The sequence below is a fragment of the Triturus cristatus genome, chromosome 1_2, assembly GCF_964204655.1.
Source record: "Triturus cristatus chromosome 1_2, aTriCri1.1, whole genome shotgun sequence".
NCBI classification, from domain to species: Eukaryota; Metazoa; Chordata; class Amphibia; order Caudata; family Salamandridae; genus Triturus; species Triturus cristatus.
The window spans coordinates 1,138,216,777-1,138,240,215 of record NC_140580.1 but is presented as its reverse complement, the minus strand read 5'-3'; the positions used below and the strand labels follow the sequence as shown (position 1 = coordinate 1,138,240,215).

Here is a 23,439-nt window from a genome sequence, read left to right as displayed (position 1 = left end):
CTATGCTCCTCCCGCCTTCAGTGCCTCTTTAATGCTGAATACCTACATTTGTTTTGGGAATTTTACTGTATTGATTTAATGTTGTTTTGACGTGTTATTCCTGCATACACTTTCTCTGAGAGAATCCCAAGCCACTAAGGGTATTCTCAGGATTTCCTACAGAAATAGGTTGTTACATATAGGCACTAGGGGACCGATTACGATGCCGGTCTGATGCATGTCTGATCGGCAACATAGCGGAAGGGAGACTACCCGACAAGGAGTCGGAGGTCCTGCTTCCCAGATTACGATCTGACCACCGTGTTGGTGGTCGGATCCTGTATTTTTGCCATTGCGGCTTGTGCTTCCACTTGCAGCACAAGCTGCAACGGAATAAATTCAGAGGTTAAACATCCCTGCCCCGTGTGGCAGGCACCATGCGCTGCCTGCCACACGGTGCAGGGATGTTTAGTGTCGCCCTGGCCCCATAGTGGAGGGACAGAGGGAAAGGGGGCCCTGCTAGGGCCCCCCAAAGTCATTTTCTGCCTGCCTTTTCATAGCGAGCAGACCGCCATGAAAGGGCAGGCGGAAAGCAAATTCGTAATCCAACCGGCGGAGCCGAGCCTGGCTCCGCTGACATTTGTCGATTACATTTCCAACCGCCGCCCCGACAGGCTCCCTGAGCCCATCAGAAGTGGAACGGTATTTGCCAGCGGGTTTTCTTCCAACCGCCAGTATCGTAATTTGTCGGTCGGACGGAAACCTCGGATGTCGGGCGGAAAGCCCCCGACAAGCAGTCGGATGGTTTTTCGCCCGACATCATAATGAGGCCTTAGGTTGCTTGAGTTTGTGGGGGCTCAGCCAGAGCTCCCATCCAGCCTGAGGCCTCTTTCCCCTTCAATCCAGTTCCCAAAACCCCCAAATCTACTTTCCTGCCCTCTTGGATGGCAGGAGAGATCAGGGGTGACACTTCTGCTACCATTGTCCTCTTAGAACCAAGCCTCTAGCACCCTGATAAAACATTTGTTTTACTATCGTATCAGAACCCAGCATATTAGGTGTTTATGATAGATGCACAGAACCCTAAATATTTCTTAAAATCCTGCTTTGATTAAATTGATTACAATCTTAGAACCACACATGTATACGCCTTCTATACCCCTCCTTCGGGAACACTCTGAGATCCATGCTTGTTATCCTCAAACAGCCCCGTCTCTATTACCTTCCGAGATCCCTGTATTTAATACCTTCGCTCTCAGAACTTGGATTCTGATGCTATCTTAGACGCTTCTCTTAACCTCCCTGATAATCCTCGCTAGCACTTTCTTGGTTATCAGCTTGTGCTACTCCTTTATACTGTGGTTCTGGCGTCGTTTCCAAGTCGCTGCTCAGATACTGCTCAGATCTGAACTTCTTATTATTCTAAGCCCGTCTCTCTAAAACCTTAACAAATGTCTGGTTTACCCTTTAATATCTGTCTTCCATTATCCTCTTAGAACCATAACTACCCTCTCAGGCCTCTGCTTCTGTTGCCACTTTATTACGTTTATCAAGCATGCGCTGAGATCCTAACTTTTTTTACCCTTTCAGGACCACAATTCTAGCTCTTTAATCAGAGATACACTCTTAGAAACAGTGGGCTTCATGTAGGAAAAGTACATGTTCCGGTTCCTAAATAGCAAATAATACTGACTCGCTATTTAGAAGTCACGAAAATGTTATGTACTGTGTCCAGTGTCTTAATTAGCGATTTCTTAGGATTCTCTATTTAAGAATACAGGGCCTCATGTACGAAGAATGCATTTTGTGAAAGGGGTCAAGTTTGTCTACCAACTTTTACCGAAAGCATTTGTATTTTGCAAACCGACCTATATGCTAATAGGTCTTTCAGAAAATACAGAATCATAGTTGGTCCAATTCGACTTACCTCATAAATGTTAATGAGCTATGTTGCATATTGCGACGCATAACTACTGTCTCCAATCACAGGCATGGTGGCCTGCTGGGGGCAGCATACCACCATGTCTGTGATTGCTTTTAAATAAAGCAATCTTTTCAGGTCTCACAGACCTGCATTGCAGCGCGCATGCGTTGCTCACTTCTGCGAGACATATTGTGGGTGAGTATATTTCAGAAGGGGGCTTGAAGCCCCGCCCCTCATTTTCATTGGGTAGCTTCACCATTTATGGTAAACAGTGGCTTCCCATTGATAATGAGGCTTTTGTGTTACCGCCCTTTGTCCTTTTGGGACCGGTCATCCGGACTGGCTCGCCTGCTTCACGGCTGTTGTGCAGACTTTTCTTATATGCTTGTTTAACTCTGATTTCTGCATCACTGGGCGGTGCCCAAGGGCGTCAGTCGCATTTGAACGGGTTGACTTGGAACTGGGCTGGACGGAGGTACGCACATCTCTGCTCTTCAGGGTGCCGCCAGTGCCCAGGACTCGGCTCCTCTTCTGTGTTTGGCAGCTGCCTGGGATGGAAATGCCACGTCTGATCGCACCTTGGGCAGGTAGCCAGCTTGTCGGTGGCTGGCAGGGCCGTGTCCTTACTTGCCAGGCCGCCCTGTAACTGCAGCCCGGGGGCTAAAGGAAGTCGTAGAGTGGCAGGAGAAAGAAGCGGTTATTCTGTCCCAGTATCCCCTTGCTAGAGAAAAATACAACCTTTCAGTTCACTCCTAACATTCTGAAACAAGCATTGAAAATGCAATAGGTCGCGCCTTTTATTAAGTTAAAGCCATTTGCTTTGCTTTACAATACCATTAGCAAAGCAAATGGCTTTAACTTAATCAAAGGCGAGAACTATTGCATTTTCAATGCTTGTTTTTTTTGCTGCAGCTCACAAATAAGCTTTTATTACAACAAAAGGAAGAAAACTTACTGAAAACTTTTTTAGGAGTAGGCAGTGGTAATGTGGAGGACTGTATACTCGTAAAAAAAATTTTGTCGGCACTCACAAAGGGAAACTGATCCCTTCCGTTTGTAAATGGCTTACCACCTTCTTTGAGTTGGTGGTAAAATAATAATGTTTTCCCACCGGATACATACCATATCGAATCAGTATTTGGAAGGGACGCCCTAAACATGCTCCTTCCAAACATCGACGCTTTAGTGTTTCTGTGACCCATTTCATGATTTGTAAAAGGTTGCCTCTATGAATTGGCAAGCTTTACCCACAACTATTTGAATCTAGAATGGCTTTCTAGAAACACGTATTAAATACTTTGGTTTTCGGTATGACTGTGGAGGAAAATACGTCTTTGCCGGAGCCACTGCGTAACATACCAGTTCCTCTAGGATTCATACACAGAGTTACAAGATTTTCACAATCCCCCCATGGAATCAGTATGCTGCAAATTTCGAATCGATTTTCACTCCGTCTGGTATCTCCTGTGCATGAGGCGAGTGCAGACAATAAATATCAGGGGACTTGCCTACGAGGCAGCCCTTGGAAGCAGAACCAGACCCACACTGAACTGCACTGGAGACCAAGGTCTGGGGAACGCGGATCAGACTAGAGCTTTATCACATTAAAATCGTGGCGTTCAATGTTGTCCTAAGAAGTTTTCTACTTCCAGTGACTTCTAATGGGGAGGAGATGTGGCTTAACAGCTAGAGATGCCGACTTAGGAACGGAGAACCCAAGTTCAACATCCTGATTCGTGGCAAATCACTTAACTTCCCTGTACCTAAAATCAAATGTGCAAGTGCACTAATGCCCTTGAGCCACGACTGCGCTATAAAAACCTGCAAAAACAAATAACTACACAACTAACAAGCAGGCGTGCCCTGGAGGACGAGCATAGTACACTTACAAATAAAAACCTTTTTTTTTAAACTATTTGAACTGCTTTGGAGTAAGGAGATCTTGTTTTGCTACTTTTCTCAGCAGCTTGGGAGGTGAGACACTCAAAATCCGTGGGATACTCGTAACTTCACGCGAGCCATGTATGACATTATTTTATCTATTCCTCTTGATTTTGTTGAATAGATTGAAGTGTGTCAAAGGATATAATACACTTGTAATAAGGTGAACAGGATATCTGTCACGTTTGTGACGAAGTTACCATTCCGCCAAACTCTAATTCAGGCCCTTTGTGCATTTAACTAATGTATTTGGATTAGCATACGGTTGAGTAAAAGTTAATTTTAATTTAGGGTTAGTTAGGAATAAATTGACTTTAATTAAAACTAATTAAAATTAATCTTTTAAAATCTAATTTATGTAAGTAATTTCTGTTGTTTCATTTAATTTAAATTTATAACAAATAGGGTTAGAGGTTGTATCAGTATAGTATAATTTATAATAATTTCATTTTATGTGAGTTTGTTATTGGTAGAATAATGTATCTTAATATTTAATTTAAGAGTTGGTATTAACTATATTTAACTACAATAAGTGATATTAAATTAAGGTTAGCTAAATGGCGAGCATTGGGGTAAGGTTAGTGTTAGTGTTAGTGATGTGGTGAAATAAAGGTAGGACAAAGTAAAAGAGGTTAAGTACAGTTAAGTACAGATATGGGTCAGAAAATGTTGTCAAAGTAAAGATCATCCATTGGAACTTGGACAAAGATCATTCATTTATTTTATTTAATGTTTATTAGTTTTGTGTAGCTCTCATTTTCCTCATCTTCCAACTCTCCTGCAGACTGTGACGTGCAGCTTTTCGGGCCCCGTGGTGACATTGTAAACCCTGTACAGGCTCATCAGGCAGAGAAATCCCAGGCTTGCCGGATCTTCATCGATGTGGCGCCAAAGTACCGCATTGCTGTTCATGCCCTCTACATGGACCTCCAGACCGATGCAAACCAGACTCAAGCCAACAACATTCTGGTAAGACCAGCTAGCATCCGAGACAGGCCTACTGGCGAGGCCAGGAATGATCGACTGCCCCTGCTCGGAGCAAGTGGGCTCTTCTTGATTTTATACAGAAGTTGGTCTTTGAGGTAGCTTTCCATCTCTTGTGGGTGGCTCAACAAAGCTCTCCTTCAAATAAACACTTGCAACCTATTCTTCTGACCCTACTATTTAGGTGTTTGTTCATAAAACCTTGCAGTCTCTGCACTTAAGGAGAAAATACATTGTTCTTGCACTTTGACCTGCAGGCAGGCTTGCTCTCATTTTGCGTCATGAATGACTATGGTTCCTACTGGACAGATGCGTTTAAGGCATGGGATGAGAAAGTGTACAGTTGCTGCAATCCCACCAAGACATTTTTTACCAATTTTAGTAGGCTTGGGGCACTTTGGCACGGTGTGAGTAATTTTGGGCAGATGGGCACATTGTGATGAGAGTCTAGCACATGAGCACAGTTTGAGGAGCTTTCCGCATATGCCATCAGTGTGAAGAGCCTTAGTCACATGAACACACTGTGTGGAGCTTTGGCCACAATTTGAGCAGCTTTGGGCACGCTGTACAGCGAGATGCTTTGGGCACATGAGCACCGTGTGAAGGGCCATGGCCATGGAATGAGAAGCTAGGTGCACAGAGGCACATTTATTTATCTTGTACGTACGTTACCTTCTGTACCCTCAGTGTTCGGTTCATTAATGCATGTTATGTCATCGAATCTGATAACTCTCCGTACAACTAACTGGAACTAAAATCCTAAAAGTTGTCATCTTCCCACCTTCGTGCTCTAAATAACAATAGCGCAGGAACAATATTCTGACTGTGGATGCTGGACAGGGGCATCAGCACTCAAAGGTTTAGGGGTTCTATAGGGGAGCTAATGCAGCAAACGAGCCAAAAACCTTAGAAAGGGAGCATGTGTTATGGGAGAGTAGGGACTGAGTTTAGTCTACTCAGCCACCCACCAAGCAAAGTGTGTGCCCAAGAACCAATTTTTGTTGCTGCATGTCACAGTTTTTAAGATCATCGCAGTGTTTTTTAGACTGAACATTGCCGCAGTCTATGTGTACAGTTCACCTCTCTTCTCAACTACATCATGGGGACAAAGAATTTCTCGGCTGAAAAATTGCTTTCTTCAAGAGCATTGATTTTGTTCATGGAATCAGCTGACACAGTCATACTTTGATACGTCTTGCCTTGAAGACCAGTCTAGTTTGGTAGGAAGAACATAACTCTTATGAACAGATGGAATCCTTGAACCACATCAAAAGGTCCCTCTACAGGCTGTTTGGTACCCAGACTAAATATGGAGCACCCTCTCACGATCACATTCACAATGGTCTGTCAAGTGTGCCTGTAAAGTTCTGTTTAAAAAAGAAAATGGTGTTTTATTGAAAGTTAACATAGGTTCAAACATCACAAGCAAGTAATACCTCCCGAATGTCAAAGAGCTTGCTGTGGAATGAAAGAGAACAACTCTGTGACTTGACAGGAACTGGCTCACAGTAATTTCTATAGGAAGAGGTTCCGCAATGTGGGTGATCAGCTAGATTGAAATCCTTCAGGCCGCGAGGTGGTCTAGGGATGTCCTGCGATGTTGGTGGGCCCCAAACAGTGGGTCGAGGTAAGTATAGATTTATGCCCATGGTCTATGGCATTTTCAGGTCCAAATCTGGGTCCAGAGCAAGTCGTATTGTGTTGCCATCTGAAATGTCTGTGTGCTGCCCAGTCATTGACCATACGCCTCTACTCACATCATCCTTCGCGGGCATCCACCAATGTAGTTCAGTTTTTGTTCTGCTGATTGTCCCCGCAGTAAGTTTTAACAGTTGAACATTTGGATCTTAAAACACAATGAAATTGCAGCAGTTTCAGATTTCAGGTAGTCATATCCCAACCTATCCCTGGCTTCAAGCGAGCGCTGTGGCAGCCATACGTCCACTAAGTAACCTTCCTGCTTTTTCCCGGTGCCTGGTTCCTGTGAGTACAATTGGAGAAGTTGTGAAACATCTCCACCTCTTTGCCCTTCATTGATGTCCACTTTCCCTCCTCATCCAGCATTTCACTGACATAATGCTGTAGTCTCCTTGCTGTAAGACAGGTGGCCAAAAGGGTTCCCACCATTTTCCCTCCATTATAATATTTTTAATCAAGCCTAATTAGCAAGCATTCTGCTTTTTCTAATTCCAGAATGTTTATGTGATCCAATTTGTGAATTTTCTGACACGTTTTTTGTGATAGCAGCTTTATGTGATGCTGTTTGAGGTGAATAAACTACTGCCTAAGGTGTTTTATTTGGAACTTGCTGTCTTTTTTTATGTGCTGCTCTCTGAATAAAATGTCCTTGGAAGATTGTTTTTAAGGTATCCCATTGGGATGCTGCAGAGATTTCGTAAGCTGTATTGAACATTCAGTACTCCATAAAAGCTCTTTTGATATGTTCTAAATTTTGTGTGTCTTAATTATGTAGTTTATTGTATTAAGTTTATTTACTCTATTACTTTATTTAGTTTCCAACCATTTGTTCTGCCCACTGCGCCTAGCCTACTCCGTGTAGTAGAATTGTGACTGGACTTTGATTCTATATCATTATCATCATCAGATCCTGTTACATGTCCACTATATTACCTAATAATCTGTTGTCTAGAAAGTGTTTATCATCAGTAGGGGTATAAGTAGTATGGGCATGTGAGTGGTGTGAATAATCTATCTACGTGGGATGTCTGTATCTCAGCTGTCTACGAGACTGATTTCCTCCAGTAATCTCCTCCCCTCTACTCAGATGGACACAGTTCCCTCAGATCTCTGGGTGTTTTATCCATCAATGCCTGGAGGACCATATTTCTATCCCATCCTCAATATCAAACTTGCGGTTGTTTTCTGCATCGTTGTGACTACAAAACTGTCGTGACCTGTATTTGGGGCATACACTGTGGCGAGTGATAAGGGTGATGGTCCCATTCGACAGATGCAAAGTACCTCAAAGGTCTCTGAGTGTGTGTCCGGCCTGAAAGGAGAATCGCTTAGATGTCAGCCCACCCACTCTGATTTTCTTGGTTCCCAGATGTCAGGTTTTGGGTTGGGAAAAAGCGTGTCCTTCACCTCTTATGATGGGCTGGCATCAAGGGTTTCTTGTACGAAACGTACATCCATCTCTCCCTTTCTGAGTTCTCTCTGGAACACCTGTCATTTGACTAGGATATTAAGTCCCATTATATTGTAAGCCGCCATTTTGTACGTGGTCATCTTATTCTTCTTGCAGGGTTAATATATCGTGTATCTCTTGTCACGTCCCCCACCCTCCCTTCTCTGTCCCTTAATGCAGCATTGATACTCGTGCCATAACCTCTTCATTCCACCTCCCTTCTCCCCAAGGTTTAGAAACAAAATGTTTTGGGACTGAATTCCTTTTTGGTATTCCTCCCGGTGGACCTTTAATCCTCAACATATACTATGCAGTCACTGATTACTGATATTAGAGTGCCCTCTTACATTAAACTAATTATTAACATTCGCAGAGATGTGTCTCTGTGGTGTGGCGACCTCCTTTTCACTTCTAGCCCCACCACCTCCTGCTGCCCCAGCGTTCTCTCATTTCGTCATTCTGTCCTGTCCCGTGTGCATGTCTGAATAGACGTCACTGGTCTTTAAATTGCTGCCTTCTTTGCACTGACTACAATGGGCGTCTTGTGGAAGATGGTGCTTGATGGTGGTGTTCTTGATTTAAAGCAATTATTGCTTTACTGTTTTTGTCAATGATACTGAGAATTTGACTTCCAACAAAATTGTTCATTGCAGACTTTCTTCCATCTTTGGTATAGAAGGTGCATAGATTTGGGCTTGTTGCATCCCTTTGTTCTGGCTGCTGGTCAGTCACGTCTGCTGGGGCATGATGGTCAGCGTTCGCTTCATCCAGCAAGGAAACCCGGATAGTTGACTCTTGCCACTTGAGTATGAGACAAAATGGGTGCCCCCCCTGTATCTTATTTTCTGTTCTCATAGAATCTTGAGAATTTGACGGAAGACCTTACTTTTGGAAAGTAACGTTGGAGAGGTCTTGGAAGATCAAAATTGTGTTGCCCTCAAAGGCAAAGTCTTTCAACAGCCTTGCTGCTCCCATGATTTCCTCTTATCGCTGTAATACATGGACCCTGTGGTGACGTCAGCTGGACGAGTCCTGTTCGAGTTCATTCACATTGTTCTGTAGGTTCTATTCAGGGTAATATTTCAATATCCGCTCCCTCATCTCCTTTGAGAACTTCTCTGATCCGAATATTATTCCTAAGCAAAGTCCTCCATGTGCGATCACAGGTTAATTTTCCGGTCTTTCAACATTAGTTTTTGTCACAGAACTTCTTGTTCTTCCTCTTGGCTGTTAGTGTCTCTTCTAAAGAAAAGACCCTCTATCCGCTCATGGATGTCCTGTTTAACATCTTTGAAGTTTTGTTTCAGTTCCTTTCATAGCTCTGTAAGGTGTACTTTTAAAATGCGGAATAGATCTTTTAAGAACTGCTTAAGTATAGGGATGTCATATTCAGTCTTATTAGCGACAGTCTTGGATTTGGGAGTTTTCGCTAATGTTTTTTCACTTTTCTGTGCGTTTTGTTTCTGGGACTCGGTTTTCTGCAATTTGTGTTTCACTGACCTGCATTTGTTTTGCTCTTGTCTCTGTCACATTGCCCAAATTGCTGTGTCATGTTTTAGGCATTTAATTTTGTTGTTGCAAATTTGTGCGGCATTATGGTGTGGTCCCTGGCTTACCCCTGAGCACTTCAATTATCTCAGCAAACATTTAGGGTTGTTTGTTTGTTATGGGTTACCTCATCTTTGTGAGTCAGGGGTGCTCTGCCCAGCTTTTTCTGGCATTTTTCAGAAGAAAGAGGCAACTGTCATTGGCTCATCATACGTTGGCGCCCCTGTCATCAAGACCCTGCCAGTCAGGTGTGCATTCCATCCAGCACAGCTTTGAGTGTTCCTCATGTGGGCCTTCCCCCACCATGGTTGATGGGATAGAGGTCTGGTTTATCTCTGCTGAAGGGGGAATGTCCCAGCCTATGGTAGCACCTGATGAGACTCAAACTGACCTCTTGTGTGCCTGGTGGTGGGCCGCTGAGCCTGTGGTTAATTCTCCCCTTAAACAATGGATGCACATGTCTGAATGCTGGTGTGGTGGGCTTCCAACCTACAGATCTCCGTCTTTGGCATCACTTCCAGGTGGGATCTGGGGGCCAATCTTTCTTCCTCTGAGGGACTCACCTCTTTAAGCCTCCACTGCCTATTCACCTCCTGGCATGGTGCAGGTCTTCCCGGATCATCTCTCGGGGTTATGTTGGCGCCGCCAACCAAGCCTCCTATGGGCAAGGTGCTCTTTTTGCTGAGCCCTAATTGGCCCTATCTGGGCGTGTCAGGTGGAGCCTCTCAGCTACCGGCAGGCACTTTGCCTTGGATCAGACAATTCGAGCTCTCCCAGCCTGCCAGCCTGAGCTGACAACTACTGCAGCTGCTCCCAACCCAGCCGTCGATCTAGGGCACGCAGTCTTGGGGAGTTTAAATCCTGCCCCTGGACTCTGCTCTCAGCCGGTCCTATCACATTCAGATCTGCCCCGTGTCCACCGTCTTGTTTCGGCTCGTCATTGGTGAGCCTGCTGACAATTGTCACGGTAGCTCTGTGGCTCAGCTGACCACAATATTTTTATTTTTTATTTTTGAAAGAAACCTTTATTGGACTTCAATGAGTTACAAACATGGGCCTACAACCCTTTGGGCCGGCCGCTAGGTAGCATGAAACGTATCATTCACTGTTATACAGATTGGTCAATCCGGGGAGCCCGTCAGTCCATCATCTCACCCAATGAAGGCAGAAGCAACAATTGAATGACAATATGAAATACGGTTTCAGTTTCCAATTTAAAATAAGAAACATTACACACAAACAAGGCAATAGACATTGTAAATAGCAGGACGCGCTCCCCGGGGTAGGGAACCAATGATCAGCGGCAGAGAAGTGAGGGGGGCACGAGAGCAGAGGAAAAAGCAAACTGTAACACACTCGTGACTTAACAGACGAGGAATGCTCGGCTAGGGGGACGAAGAGGCATCTAGCACAACAGCCAGTGGAGGGGCACAGATGTCTCCGCGATAGGCGTTCCACGGACCCCACACCCCTGTCCATTTCCGCGGCTTGCCTCTCGCTACATACACCGTCTTTTCTCTAAACATGCACCAATCCATATTCTCCTTCCACACCGAGACCGTGGGCGGCCTCTGGGAACCCCATAACTGGGCAATGTTACGTTTGGCCACCATATTTCCCAAAGTCGCCCACCGCGTCTGTGCCACATTATAATCGTTTGGCTCCCACACATTCAGTAGGCATCTCCTAGCCTCTGGAAGCAGCGCAACGTGAGTGACCTCCTCCATTACCGCATGCACCCGACGCCAAAAGAGCGGCACCTCAGGGCATTCCCATATAATGTGAAGGAAAGTACCCAGCGAACCACAGCCACGCTTACACATCCCATCCACGGAGAAACCCATGCGCATCAGGTGGGGACCAGTGACATACACTCTATGGAGTATCTTTAGTTGTACGAACCGAAGGCGGGCCGGGATTGCCACCTCCCGCGGGGAGGCTATTGCCGAGACCCAGTCCTCGTCATCTAATTCCAAACCGTCAGCCACCCAGATCTCCCTCAAGCGAGTCAACAGATCCGCCCGATCGTTGATAAGCTTTTTATAGATCAAGGAGATTGTGCTGTCAGGCACGTAGCCATCGAGCACCCTATCCTCCAGCGGGGAATTTTCCGGGATAGCGGTGGCATCAGGGAAAACCGAGCGCAACGCATGACGGACCTGGGCATATCGGAAATACTCCCTGTCGTTTAGCTTATATTCCGCCTTCAGCATTTCAAACGTTTTAAACTCCCCTTTCACCCAGAGGTCACTCACCTTACATATGCCAATCATATCCCATTTCTTTGGTTTTCCACAAACAGCCCAGCCTATCCGAAGCATACAGTGGAGTCGCTCGAGTCAGGCGGTCCTTCCAACCCATCGCAGCATTAGCAGCATGCCACACACGTACCGCTATCTTTGTTGGGCCTGTCAACTGCACACCAGGCGACTTCGAATAGAGTGCTCTATTATAGTCCCCCCCAGGCAATAGCATTTTATCCATCTCGAACGCCGGGTTCAAGGCCGGCCCGTACATCCCGTGGTTCACCGCTGCCAATTGGGACGCCCAATAATATCGCTTGATATCGGGGAGGGCAATACCTCCATCATACCAAGGGAGTGTCAATTTTGTGAGAGCGATTCGGGATCGCCCATCCCAAAACAACCGCCTCTGCAAACTCTCAACCTCACGGAAATAGCGGGCCGGTATGACGTCGAGTGTATTTTGCAGTGCATACAGGAATCGCGGCAGCGACATCATTTTAAACAACGCCGCGCGTCCGAGCGGCGACAGCGGAAGCCGTCGCCACCTCGAGACGTCGGCCCTCAGTCGTTGGAGTGGGGGGAGTAGGTTCCGTTCATAACGGGCTACAGGGTCCAAAGTTATGAACACTCCCAGGTATTTGAACCCTGACAGCGCAATCTGAATAGGGCAGCCACGCGGAAGGAGAGGAGCGTCCCCAGAGAGAACATAGACGCATGACTTGGCCCAATTAATGACCAAGCCGGAGTTGCGACCAAATGAGTTCAGAACATCGACCAGTACTATCAAAGACTGCCGGGGAGATGTGAGGTACAGGAGAATGTCGTCCGCATACAGAGAAATGCGGTCCTCAAATTCAGGCGTCCACCTAATGCCGCGCAATGAGGGCTCCCATCGTAACCAGGCAGCCAGAGGTTCCAAGGCAAGCGCAAAAAGGAGAGGTGACAGCGGGCAACCCTGCCGCGTGCCTCTTCCCAACCCGAAGGGCGCCGGCACTCTGCCATTCACAACTACCTGGGCCAACGGTTCCTCATACAGCAACCTCACCCAACCGATAAACCCGGGGCCAAAACCAAATTTCGCAAGCGCCGCCCAAAGATATGGCCATTCTAGGGTATCGAACGCCATAGTGGCATCCAAGGACGCCAAAACGGCCGGTTCACGTATATACTCCGCTCTGGCGAGCACTCCATGAAGACGCCTCAGGTTCAGGGCCGCATTACGGTGAGGTATGAAACCGGACTGATCCGGATGGATCAAGTCGCGGACGACCCCAACCAGACGGTTAGCTAAAACCTTAGCAAGAATTTTAGGCTCAGCATTTAATAAGGAGATGGGCCTGTAAGAAATACACCGATCCCGCGGCTTCCCCTCCTTGCGAATCACAGCTATGGTAGCAAGATGCTGATCATAGGGGAGGGAGCCCACGTCACGTGCCTCAAGAAACATGTCGCGGAGATAAGGCGCCATCTTGTCCGGGCGCAATTTATACAGTTCAATGGGAAGGCCATTGGGACCCATGTGTCATGCCCTGCGGTCCGGCCCCTGTGTGCAGTGTGTATTTAAACGGCGAAGGGCGTGCAGACGCCGCTTCGCGTTCTAGCTCTGAGCCCCAGTTCCGTCTTGATTGTTGTTGCCTGACTTCCGGTTACACGTACTTCCTGTTTTCCAGCGCGAAGCCGCGGACGAGTCGATGCTGACGCGTCCCGGCTCCGGGGTTGTTACCGCAGTTCCCTCTGGTGAAGCGTAGAGGCGCTCCTGCCATCCGAGCGGCCGAGCGTGTTGGCGCTCCTTCCAACAGAGCGGCTGAGCGTGTTGCGCCTTGCCAAGTAAGGTCTAAGTGTTATTTAGCAGTGCGGGGGTCGCCCGTCACTCGTCTCTCCTTACCTCGGAGATCGAGGTTGGCTGACGTTTAGTGATTCCCATCGCCTGCACTGCCCCTTTTCTGATATCCCTCTCCAGAATCAACCCCTCTGGCTAGAGTTGTGTTGTGTTATATGTAAGCCTGTTAAAGCCTACTCCTGCATATCAGGCTTGAGTTGTGTCGTGTTATATGTCAGCCTGCTACTTCCAGAATCAGGCTTGTATTGTGTTGTGCTTACGCCTCCTGTTGAAGCGACTCCAAATCTTGTGAATTAGTTGGAGTCAGACTTTGTGCTCTTACCCCAGTTCAAGCATCAGTAGCCTCTTTGGCGCATCCACTACCTGTCCCTACCCTATGTTCTCTTGAACACGCATCAGGCATCCTAGGGTGATTATTGCGAGGACCATTGAGCAGTGGATTAGGTTTTCCACCTTCCTACATAAGAATCACGGTACTTGACCTTCCTACACATCATATAAGCATATGGGGAATCATATCCTTACATCCTTTATGAAACCTGTCTTTGTTGTTCTCAGCCTGTAAAGTGACTTACACATTGTGAAACTGAGTCCTCCTCTGGGAACCGATCATAAGTGGGTCGTGCTGAGGTATTCCTACTTATTCCTGCAGGCCATAATCCAGGAGGCTGGCGTTGATCCCGGTAGATGTCTGGAGGGGAATGAAGTGAAGAAAGCTCCAGGGTAGTGCTGTAGTAATATTCATATACCTACCTTTGTGTTACAGCTGAGGGGCTCGATCATTCCTTCCTGTAAAGAACCATCACCTTCCTGCTATTTCGGCTGCCAGAATCATCCTTCAAGACCTGCCTGTGTTCCCCCACCTATCCTTGTTTTGTTTCCCTGTTTTCCCCAGCGGGTCCTTCGTACTCTAGAGTTTGATAGAGTCGAAGGAACGTGGGGGACGACTGTGGACTTTTCTCCAACGTTCCAGACGCTCCTGCAGAACATCCGCGATCATTACACCATGGCCTTGCCAGAAGCGATCGAGCGAATGGCCAAAGCAATCTCGTCAGGCGACAACGTCGCATCCATCAGTGCCCTATCCGCCTCTGACAAAGACGGCAACACTATATCTCTCAGCAACAGATGAGAGTCATCTTCAAGACCATTCGAGACTGGAGAATAGACGTCACGGAAATAAGTTGCGAAACATTCAACAATTTCCACAGGGTCAGTCACACGCACGCCATCCGCTCTCTCAATAACCGGCACCACTCGACTCGCTCTCTCCTTCTTGTCCAACCATGCAATCAATTTACCAGCCTTGTCCCCCACATCATATAAGCGCCCCTGTTGCTCTCTACTCATCACTTTGGCTGCGTCAGTAACCAATGCTCTATAGTCGAGCTGCTTAAGACTGAGAACATGCTACGCATCTTTCGTAACACCCAGTTCCAGGTCCCCCTCCAACTTGGCTATGTCGTTTTCAAGGCGAACCACCTCTTCAGTCTTGCTTTTCTTGGAGTGGGAAATGAGAGAAAGAGCCTGCCCACGGAGCACTGTTTTGAAGGCTTCCCATAACGAGACAGCAGAGGACACTGACCCTACGTTTTCAGTGAAATAGCGGTCAATAGACTTGACCAGGTCCGCCCGGATTTTAGGATCACGCAGGTACCAGGAGTTTATCGGTGCCACCCTCCCCTCAGCCCCGTGGGTGACCTCAATGTGCAACAGTAGTGGGGAGTGATCGGAAATACCCCGGGCCAGATGTCTTACTTCTCTAATCATCCCAGCTTGGGCCGCCGGCATAAGGACATAATCAAGTCTCGACAAACTCCCATGGGCTCCTGAGTGAAAAGTGTATTGCGCCTGCCCTGGGTGCATTAGTCTCCAGCAGTCTATCAGTCCGAGGGTATCTATAAATTCACTCAGCCAGGCCTGTGCCCCCGGGAGATCCCTGTGAGGGTGACGATCTGCCCCGCCAGATACGACAGAGTTGAAGTCGCCCCCCACCACCAGAACCCCCCCCCCCGGGAGTCCCAGGACCATTCTCCCCAAATCAGCGAAAGTGACGGTCTGTAATCCTGGCGGGACATACACAGAAACAAGCGAGATGGTTCTGCCCTCCCATCGGCCTACAAGTGCAGCATACCGCCCCCTATCATCATGGATCACATCGTCCACCTCCAACGGGAGAGAGGCTCTGATCAGGATGCCCTTCCCCGCGTGAGCCAGAAGTGAAACCAGAGTGCGCAACAAGACGATACCCCCTCCTATTCATAGCTTGGCAAGAATTCCCAATTAGATGTGTTTCCTGCAGAAAGGCAATATCTGGCGACAGCCGTTTCAAAAATTGCAGCACTACTCCGCGTTTAATCCTATCCCCCAAGCCATTCACATTCCACGAGAGTACTCTCAATCCCCTACCCCCCATCCCATCCCAGCGCACAACCCCCCCCTCCCCCCAGAGAACACGATCCCGACCACCAATCGTATGGCGTGAAGTTGCCTTGTAGAACATTCAAACATTCCCCAACTTCCCCCCTCCCCCCAACCTTCCCGTTACAACTCCCCCCACCCTGCACCCCTGCATGAGCCCATGTAGCCCCCCCAACTTGCAGTGTGCCTGTCGCCCTAACATTAACTACGCTACAAAAAGAGACCCCAGAGGAGGAAAGAGCCTCACTGAGCACCCCACAACCCCCGGGCAGTGAATAGAAACACCAAACCAAAATATGGAAGTGTCAGTCACCGGGAACCAAAAGTCCATTCCGATCCATCCAAGCACGCTCCGTTCCCTTCGGGCTGTCCCTCTCGACGTCGCTGCTGAGGCAGGGTATCAAGCCAATCTCCAACCTCCTCCGGCCGATCAAAGAAGTGCGTCCGATCCTCAAACTCAACACACAACCTGGCCGGAAAGAGCATCGCATATTTCAGGTCCATGTCTCTCAGCCGTCGTTTGACGCCCATGAACTCCTGTCGCTGCTTTTGGACCAATTGTGTGAAGTTCGGGTAGAAACTGATGAGTGTTCTCGAACTTCGTCGGCCCACTCACCCTCGAGGCCTGCAGTATAGCATCCCTGTCCCTGAAATGAAAAATTCTGGCGATGATGGGCCGTGGGGGAGCGCCCGGTTTGGGCTTACCACCCGGAACTTTATGGGCCCGCTCAACCGCAAAGAATTTACTCAAGCCTTTGGGTGCGACATGGTTGATCACAAGGTCTTCCACGAAGAGGTCAGCCGCAGGGACCTCCGATTTCTCCGGTACCCCGATTATGCGCACATTATTCCGCCGAGCCCTACTTTCAAAATCCTCCAGTCGACGGACAGACAAAGCAGTGGACGCCCGCAGATTACGGACCTCCGCTTGCAGGTTGGAAACGTCTGTTACCAGACTCGACGTCGTCAGGCTCAAGGATTTGACCTTTTCGTTTGTTTGTGAAAGGTCCACTCTGACTAGTTTGACGTCGATCAAAACCGCGTCCAATTTATGGGCCAATGTGTCGAATTGCTGGCCGACCGCCACTTTTATCTCATCGATGGCACCCATGACGTCCTGCAATGTTAACTCCGTCGACGATCCCGGGCCATCCTTGCGTCTCTCCGGTGACTTGTGAGGGCCAACAGGGGAACCTCTCGACTGGGTATAGCGATCCATGCTGTTAGCTTGAGTATGAGCTCCCCGCCTAGTCGTCTTGGATTTTTGCTTATCTCCGTCCAATCTAGCCGCCATTGTCAGATGATCGCCAAGAGAGTCGGCCACCAACACGATGAGCAATCCCCAGAGAGCCAATCTAGGGAGCCTCGGTGGTCCCGAAAGGTAGTCCAGGCTAGTGTCCAAGAGCAGGCAGGGTACTCAGTAGTCCCACTATAAATCTGTGCTGACAATCCAGGGCCCCTCAGTTTCAGCGAGGAGACCCGAAACCGAAAGTGAAAGTAGGGGGTGCGCACCGGTCCAAGTCTCGCATGCCGTTGTTGTTCACTTTCTGCCCGGGCACCATGCCAACTCGAGTCCGGGGCAAGGTCCGGAGTAGGCCGCCAACTTGGAATCGATGCTATTCCAGTTCCCGATGTCCGATTCAGATTTAGACAACAGGTATCACCTCCACGTAGGTTCGCCCGTAGAAGCCCGTCGATAGAATCAGGATAAATTCAGGATAGACGTGGGAAGTTGTGGAGGCCCTCGGGAGCCCTGTGCCTACGCGGCCATCTTGGTTGCGCGCTAGGCTCCTCCTCCTCGCTGACCACAATATTGTCCACATTTCTTGTTGGAGCTGGAGCCCAATTTCAGAGGCTTCAACCAGGTTGTCTCCAGAGATTTGCTTTATTTTAGCAGGCCACCGGCAGGGGCCAAGGACAAATCGAGCAACTTACTTGTCTGCCATCTTTGGCCATGAACCACTAATTTTGCTTTTTATTGTTGGAAGTGTCAGTAAGGGAGGAGAAGCAGTCTTCCAATTACTGTTTCTTCAGCTTTCTTCTCTGTCTTTGGGGAATGGTCCATTGTTGCTCACTTCGTTTTTGACTTTGTACCAGTGTAGAGAAGGAAGATGATGACCTCTGGTTGGGTTTGGGTCAGATAACAAGAGAGACAGCTAACAGCCAGTGGTCCTGTGTTGTACTGAGTCTGAACTTTGTTAGTGTAGGATGAAGTGGGCCTTTTCTATCAAATTGAGAATCCATAAATGTCCTTTGTGGTTCTTGAATAAGGTAAGATGAATCTGGCGCTGCTGGGATTTGAGGGGCTGTGATTTTGTTATTGAGGATCTTAGGGGAGGAGTCTCGTTGTACAAACACTGGGAACCCTAGAGGGGGCCGTCACCTCCCTGGTAACAGGAAGGACCACCTGAGGGGGTTTAGGGGCAAAAATGACAGTATGTTTTAGCCTCAAGTGCCACCTAGTTGGCAGGCACTGACTTTACAAACACTCCCTACATATGATAAAATAACACAGTGGAAGGCAAGGAGATGAATCGAAATGTTCATGATCCGAAGAGTGCCCAAGAAGAAAGCAAAATCAAAAGGCAAAGCAAGGCTTGGCACGCATCAGTCAAGGGCAGTGAAGAGGGAATGCCAACGGGCATGTGAACAGGCAGGATCCTGAGTAGGAATGGCCAACACTCGAAGCACGGGTTCGATGGAAGACTCCATCACAAGGTCAAAGGCTGTGTGAATTGAGTTGTATTTCATATGCTGCTGGGACGAGCGTTGTCTACAGCCCCTTATCCCGGGAGGCTATATTGTTGCCATAAAGCCACTACATGGCTAACATAGCCGAGGAACTATGGAGCGCCTGAGTATTAAACACTCACACGCTGTTGGGTATGTGCAGTGGGGTCACTAAAAAGATGGCATCCAGCAGGGGCTGGCTTGCTCGCTCCTGGGAAATAAGAATATTTACCTAAACATTGCCGCGGTTATCATACAGCCATGTCATATGAACATATATGGCATTCACAGACAGAGCACCACATTCAGTCCTGCCCTAATGACTCTCTCCCAGAAATGAGGGTTTGTGATCAGTGTTCTTCCTGGTTCACACTGACACTGGGTCACTTCCACCCTGGCTCGAGCCTGCGAGCTCTGGAAGCCTCACTCATCTGCTACAGGGAGAACATGGACACGCAAATGAAGCAAGACGTGCCTGGTCAGCCAGTGTAAGGGATCCACCTGCCGTGACCCAGCCTGTATGCAGGCCTCTGCCGCTCCCTGCCGAAGTGTGGTTCATGCCGATCAGTGTGCCAGGTCCAAAGCAGCACCCTACCGGCATGATCGCCATGTAGTAATAATCCGCTCTGAATTGTGCCCTTTACCCAGCTCTCTCACCACCAGTGTTTCACATAGGTTGGGGATGGCGGTGGTCCTGATAGCAGAGCCCATGGCGGGTTCACCTGCAGCAGAGCCCTCTCGGTGGAGTTGCTGCCTTAAGATACAGCATCGGAAGAGGAGTCCTTAGGAACCCATGGCCTCTGTTTTCCTGTTGGCAATGCCCCCCATGGCGTTACTGGAGAGATGACCCCTGCGTGCTGGCAGATAACGCCCAGTTCGTCAGTGCTCTTTCCCTGAGACAGACTCTTCCAGCCATAGCATTGCAGACCTGCCCTCGCTGTTTTTTTCTTTTTCCTCCAGACCATACTTTGGGGAAGAAAGGGCCACCGCCTCAGTGGCCAGATGTAGGTACGGTGTGCCGTCTGCAGCTGGATCTGTACAAGCAGTGCCTCTGCCACCAAGGCCATTGAGTGGCTGTTCATCAGACCTGTACACCACCGACCAAAGAGGTCCAGGGGGATCTGCCTCCGCTTCAGCTAGCCTGCTGCACTTGCGTTTCCTTGTCTGGTCTCCTGGGAGAGGCCCTCACATGCTAAGGCCCTCCAGAAAGCATTTCACTCTGCAAGACTTCTCCTCGGGCGCGGGGCTGACTCCCGGCACTGTGAGACTGAACACCACCCTCCGCGTGCTGACTCCTCAGCCAAACTGGCTTGAATATTCTTTCCTTAGGCAGATGCACCCACTCCTCTACAGGTACACAACCAGTCACCCCAGGTATTCAGACCGGGCTCTTCCTACACAAAACACAGATTCCCACTGTTACTCGGGAACGACTATGTCCCTCTCTGTGTAGGCACACCTGAAATGTTGCACTCATTGACGGGCATGGTGCCAAAGCCGAACACAGACCTGTAGGCCGCTCTCCAACCACACTCATGTATACTCCTGTTGGCATGTGGTGGACTCGTCTAGAACTGATCTTCCCCTTCCTAGGCCAACACGAGACGTTCTGGAGCCTAACCCCAAGTGGGGGGCTAGTGTACTGTCTTGAATAAAGCATTGGTTCTTCTCGCCTCTCAACTTCTGGTTTTATTTGCTTGTAGAGGCAACTGATGTGCTTGTATGATTTTTGCTACAGCCCTTGATAATGTTGTTCAGCCCTGAGCTTACTGGATTGACCACTAGACCACATATAACATGGACTGTCTGTTTGTTTCCACAGATACGTGACATAAAGACCCTGAAAACGGTGACCTTCCGCGGAAACCACTTGTTCTACTGGGAGTCCACGGGGAGTCGTGCTGACATTGAGTTCCAGGGGGACTTCTCGCAGGACCGCGTCAGCTTCAGAGCTCAGTACTGGACCCTGGAACCCAGGACACTGAGGAGGAGGAACGCACAGCATGGATGACCCCTCCTGACTAGTTTGGAATGATGCATCTTGCGCCCCTCATGAAGCTCAAGGCTTGTAGAGTTTGTGGAACTGGGGATCTTCCTGCCTGGGCTGAGAATGGAACCAGCACCTGTCTGATCTGACCAAAGCTTTGGACAAGCCAGAAGGGGACGCTGTGAGTGTCTGGTCCTCCGAAGCTATTAAGTAGATCTCAGTCTAGAAATGACTGCAGTGCAGCAGGGAATGCTCTTCTCTTGCACTCAGCATCGAACCTGAGCAAAAAGACAGTTATGTGAACTGCACATTGGAAAATAGTTAATTAATATACATTCACATTCGGTCCTTGGGTGTTTATGTCTCCATGAACATTGGTTTGCTTGGCCAGAGATCTGTATGCCAATAATAAAATCTTGTAAGAAATTGCATTGGAAATTGTAATTGATCCGAAACATTTATAGAGCCCATAAAACCACCACCCAAAAATCCCAGCGGACGCAGCCACTTTACTATGTGGTTCTGAAGACACAGGAAGATAAAAACAAGCACTGGCATAGACAGTGGTGCTGGCCGTGGCAAGCGTGTGTAACAGGGCCCGACTGGGAACCCAAAGCGGGCCTGGCAATTTGGTCTGACCAGCCCCGGGAGGGAGAGAAGTTGAGGGCGTGTGTAAGTGTGAAGCTGCTGCATTTGTTATTGCGGGCTGATATTGCAGCAACGCTGCAAAACCGGAACCCAGTAACAAAACCCGCCTCCACCTGCAAAACCCGCCCCCCACCCCTCCGGCCTCCCGGGGAAAAGCCTGATACCCAGCACGGCCAGTCCGGCCCTGGTGTGTAACCATTAAGAAATATATATATGTTGCAAGAATGTGCCAGAAATTTTTTTAAAAAGCACATGCCGCCACCTAAAGTTGGCAGCCACATGCTTGCAATAAAATAAATTAATTTTTAACTAAATTACCCATTGGGTTTACTTTTAAATGAACAGTATTTCTGCTTCCTATCAGGCATGTGTACTTAGAGCAAGTTTAGAAATCCTTTTTAGTTGCAATGTATGTCACAGGAAAATATGACTGTTTTGTAACAGACAAATGGTACTACTGGCTTTGGATTACTGTTACCACAATACAGGGAATGAACACATAAGCATGACTAAAAACAATAAAAAGTACGAAGAATGGAAAATAGAAAGCCTTGAAAAAGTACAGTAGCAGTCTATAGGCCCTGCCTTGAAGTGCACTTGTTTTGTTTGGCGGATGTGTGCGTGAGCAGGGTGAATGACATCACTCACGGTGCAAGAGCCCCAGTGGCTGAAGTGGGCGGACCCATTACCCCATGCTGGATACTGCATTGAGTGGACCAACATGTGAATGGCAGTTGAACAGACCAGTAGATGAAGAGGACTGCTCTCTATTCATGTATAAAGTTTTTATTTATTTTTTATCATTATTAAATGAGGCTTGTGAGAGAGCTAAAGCTGCCTCTATGTCTAGTATAATGGTCTGCCCAAGATGACACAGTTTGCTAGCGTCTAGACAGGAAGCTGAACCCAGGGCTGAAACATAGCACACAGTGGTTGTTACAGCAGCGAGTGAATTGTTACCACTGAGCTCTCCTTTGCAACAGATCACAGAGGTAGATCACTTCACCATACAATAAAACACGCGTGTTACAGTTTATAGTCAAAGTTCTCATGGATCTTTTTAATTTCCACCCCATGTCCTGTGGGAAAACTTTAAATATCCTGCTGAGGAGACTGGTCAAATTTCGTGGACCTCGCATGATAGCTCTTATCCCTTCCAGAGAAGTTCAGTAAGAATCGAAAGCAAACAGGTGATTTAAGAGTTATTTATTTTCTAGTTTGGGAATCTGGAGAGTGTCCGATAAATTGTCTAAAGTTGTGCGATTTGATTTAGAACTTTTTTAGTGCCACAGCCCCTAACAGAACTGTCCTGGCACCGAAGGGAGATGTGGCTAACACAAGGGAGGGGCGCAGGAAGGAGAGTGAGTGAAAACACTGATGCATGATGGACAATCAATAAAAACAAGAGAGTGTTAGGAGCTATTTTAGAAGAAAGATGGATCTAAAAGCTGCAGAGGTGAATTCTTAAGTTTGTGGTCGGAGTACTGGCAGGACCGACCTCGATTACAGAGAAGCTTGAACTGTGGCGCCTGCAACAAAGGGGCCGCACTAGAGTGCAGGTGCCCGGAGGCTGGGAGCCTAGAGAATGTTCCCCTGACACAGGAATGACTAAGACCAAAATTAACCCTCACCCGTAACGCACCGCGCCTTGAAGCGGATCCTCTGCTCCACAGGGAGCCACTGTAAATGAGCACAGAGGAGTGAGGGAGCCCCACGTAAAGCCCTTTGCAATAAACCATACGGCTTGGTACATAAGCAGCGATGGCCTCAGACTGGTGGTCCTTGGGAACGGATCGTCCCAGCACATGGAGCGCTTGAAGGTAAGAGGAAGACACCAAGTTCACCTGTCTGTGCCAGAATAATCTTACTAGAGCAAGACACCTTAACTTCAGGAACTGAGAAGCGCCTAAAGACAAAGGCCAGATATTACTGTTCAAGCAAAGTTATTCCAACCATCAGCAGTGGGTGGTTTTGTTACCATTCACTTTCAAACTAACTCTAGCTCATCCAGTTGTTAATGGTGCATGGTAAATTAGTTAGATT

The 23,439-nt window shown here is 48.1% G+C and overlaps 1 protein-coding gene across 2 annotated transcripts in view; it reads left to right on the top strand.

The window, feature by feature from the left end:
* ADAMTS13 (ADAM metallopeptidase with thrombospondin type 1 motif 13) overlaps positions 1-21,177 on the top strand; it is a 255,971-nt gene extending 234,794 nt beyond the window's left edge. For both annotated transcript variants that reach the window (XM_085613864.1, XM_085613863.1), the window contains exons 30-31: positions 4,629-4,813; positions 20,584-21,177. In XM_085613864.1, the coding sequence (XP_085469990.1) occupies positions 4,629-4,813; positions 20,584-20,772 (374 nt within the window). In that variant the 3' untranslated portion in view covers positions 20,773-21,177. The remainder of the gene's footprint in view (positions 1-4,628; positions 4,814-20,583) is intronic.
* Positions 21,178-23,439: the final 2,262 nt, after the last annotated feature.